The 2,486-nt window shown below is 33.7% G+C and overlaps 1 protein-coding gene across 1 annotated transcript; it reads right to left on the reverse strand.

The window, feature by feature from the left end:
- Nucleotides 1-2,000: 2,000 nt before the first annotated feature.
- LOC103584494 (leucine-rich repeat and IQ domain-containing protein 3-like) lies at nucleotides 2,001-2,476 on the reverse strand (the record flags this gene model as incomplete). Its single annotated transcript, XM_008565471.1, has 1 exon — nucleotides 2,001-2,476. A coding segment is annotated over exon 1 (476 nt), but the record flags the coding sequence as incomplete, so codon positions are not given.
- Between the last annotated feature and the right edge of the window lie 10 nt (nucleotides 2,477-2,486).

The raw sequence follows: 2,486 nt of genomic DNA on the forward strand, positions 1-2,486 counted from the left end.
TTATTTAAGTCTGGTAGTTTTACTGACTTATGCCTCCTCTTCCACCTAGATTTTCAGTTTCTTGGGCCAAATGACCTTTTCGTCTCTACATCACATTCATAGGAATGTTCAGAAGCTGAAGATTACTACTTGAAAGATTTAAATTGAAGGTAAGTACTCCTTAGTAGAAGTACCAATGATCACAAAGGGACAGTGAAACAATGTGCAAATTTATTGCCATGAAATAAGTACTTGTGCTAAGATGGATACCTACTCTAATGATTTGTGAAGCTATTTTCATGGCTTGGTTAATTTTTACTGTATATTCAATAATTCCAGTTATATATTTTCAATATACAAATATTCAGAAAAAATATACATTGTTTCTCTTTCCAATGGCTTAAGTATTGAGTATAAATACGTAAAAAAAAAAAAAAAAATCACTCATCTTTCTCAGAGGCTATTATATGACTTAAATGGGCTTATATATAAACATCACTAATTGAGATTTTTATCTATTTTCCTCAATAAACATTTATTGAATAAATTTAACTAAGTACTACACTAGGCACTGAAATAGAAAGACTACCTTATGAAGGACTTCACAAGCTAATCGTGAAATAGGCCCTCTTGTGATAACTGTTAGAATTGAGATTTAAATAAAGTGCTGTGAAATCACCACAAAATTAAATGAAGTAATTCAAACTGAAAGAGCAGTTCAGGAGACATTAAAAGTGAAAAGGCCATTTGAGTTGGTTACTAAAGGAAGAATAACAAAAGAATGATTTTTTTCCAGTGGTTGTGCAGTTTATGATGGGGCAAATGGGGTGAAACACAGTCACACACAGTCAAGCATCAGCTTCTTGCTCCCTGATTTGTCTCCCTGGAGGGAATGTGTCTCCCTGGGTTGTGTTTCCCTGGGATGTGTCTCTTTGGAGGAAAGAGACTTTTCCTTTATATACAAGCACTATCCCCTCACCAATTTGAACACTCAAAGCATTTTAATTTGCACAATAACATACAGGTTTGTGTTGCACAATGATATGTGGACGACAGTAACATTGTGGGCTTGTAATGCCCTTGTGGAGTGCATATTTGAGGAAAAAGGGGATAGCATCAGTAAAGTCATATGGATAAGAAAGTACAAAGTTGGGTAAGGAATAGAGAATAATTTATTCTGTTTAGGAGCAAAGATTGCTATTAAAGGAAGAGACTACAGCAGAACATTTAGTGTGAGATGAGTCTAGACTGGAACAGGGCACAATGTCTGAAATGCCACTCAGAAGAGATTAGTATTTATTCTGTGGGCAATTGCAAGTTATAAACATATTTAAATAAGAAATGATATAATCATAACTTTATTTTAAAGATAGTTGAGGTTTGTAGGCTAGAAAACAGACATGGGTTGAAGAAAGGATGGAGACTGGAGATGAAGATTTCTATCGGAAGAATAATGTGAATTCTTAGAGAGATTATGAGATTCCGGATTAGAATAGAAGAGGTGAAATGGAGAAGAAAGGATCTCTTTAAGGCTCCTTTTAGAAGTAAAAGATGAAGATTTCTATCGGAAGAATAATGAGAATTCTTAGAGAGATTATGAGATTCCGAATTAGAATAGAAGAGGTGAAATGGAGAAGAAAGGATCTCTTTAAGGCTCCTTTTAGAAGTAAAATAAATAGGAACACAGATGTTGGCAATGAGGGAGACTGAGTTGCAAAGGATTCAGATTTCTAGGACTGGTCAAGAGGCTGATGAAGATGCCATTTAAGATAATAAGAACTACTATTAATTAAAAGGCAGGTTTCATTGGATGAGATTGGTAGGAGATGGAGATAGAGTTATTTTATTGTCTAATCATTGGTTATATATTAGTACATAACTTGTCCTTTTTTTGTTTCCATTTTACAAAGTAGAATGTATCATGTTATAAACAAAATACTATTTATTTGATCTCAACATTTAGTTTGCAATATTCACATGCAATTGGCTTAAAAACTTCATGATACCTAAACTCTACCTACCTAAATTCCTTCATTTGTTTAAGTAAATTCTTTTGATATTTTTCTGCTTTTAGTTTTTTCTGAACGATGAGACTTTTCTCTTTTAGGACAGCCTCATTCTGCTTCAATCGGTCGACTTTAATCATTCCTTTGATCAAAAGAGTGCGCTCATTATTTAAGTTTTGAACTAATAAACGATCTGCAGCCTTTTGGGTTTTCTCTTCCAGAAACAGAGCTCTTCTCTTTCTTACTTTTTCAAAATAGTCAAATCTGTTCTGCCGAAGTTGTCGTAAACCACCCTGAAGTGTCTCATTATCTTTTTCAATTAACTTTTGTGCAACATATTTTTTCTCATTTAAATATTCATTAACAGTTATGCTAACTCTTTCTTGGGCAACTTGTGCCATGGCTACAGCTGTTTTCTTTTCTTTATGGCATTCCTGCTTCTTTTGTTCTGTGTAAAATTTATCAATTTCACTAAGGGTTCGGAGTTTCATACCAGCTCTG

Source organism: Galeopterus variegatus, unplaced genomic scaffold (assembly GCF_000696425.1).
Source record: "Galeopterus variegatus unplaced genomic scaffold, G_variegatus-3.0.2 Scaffold61361, whole genome shotgun sequence".
Classification (NCBI taxonomy): domain Eukaryota; kingdom Metazoa; phylum Chordata; class Mammalia; order Dermoptera; family Cynocephalidae; genus Galeopterus; species Galeopterus variegatus.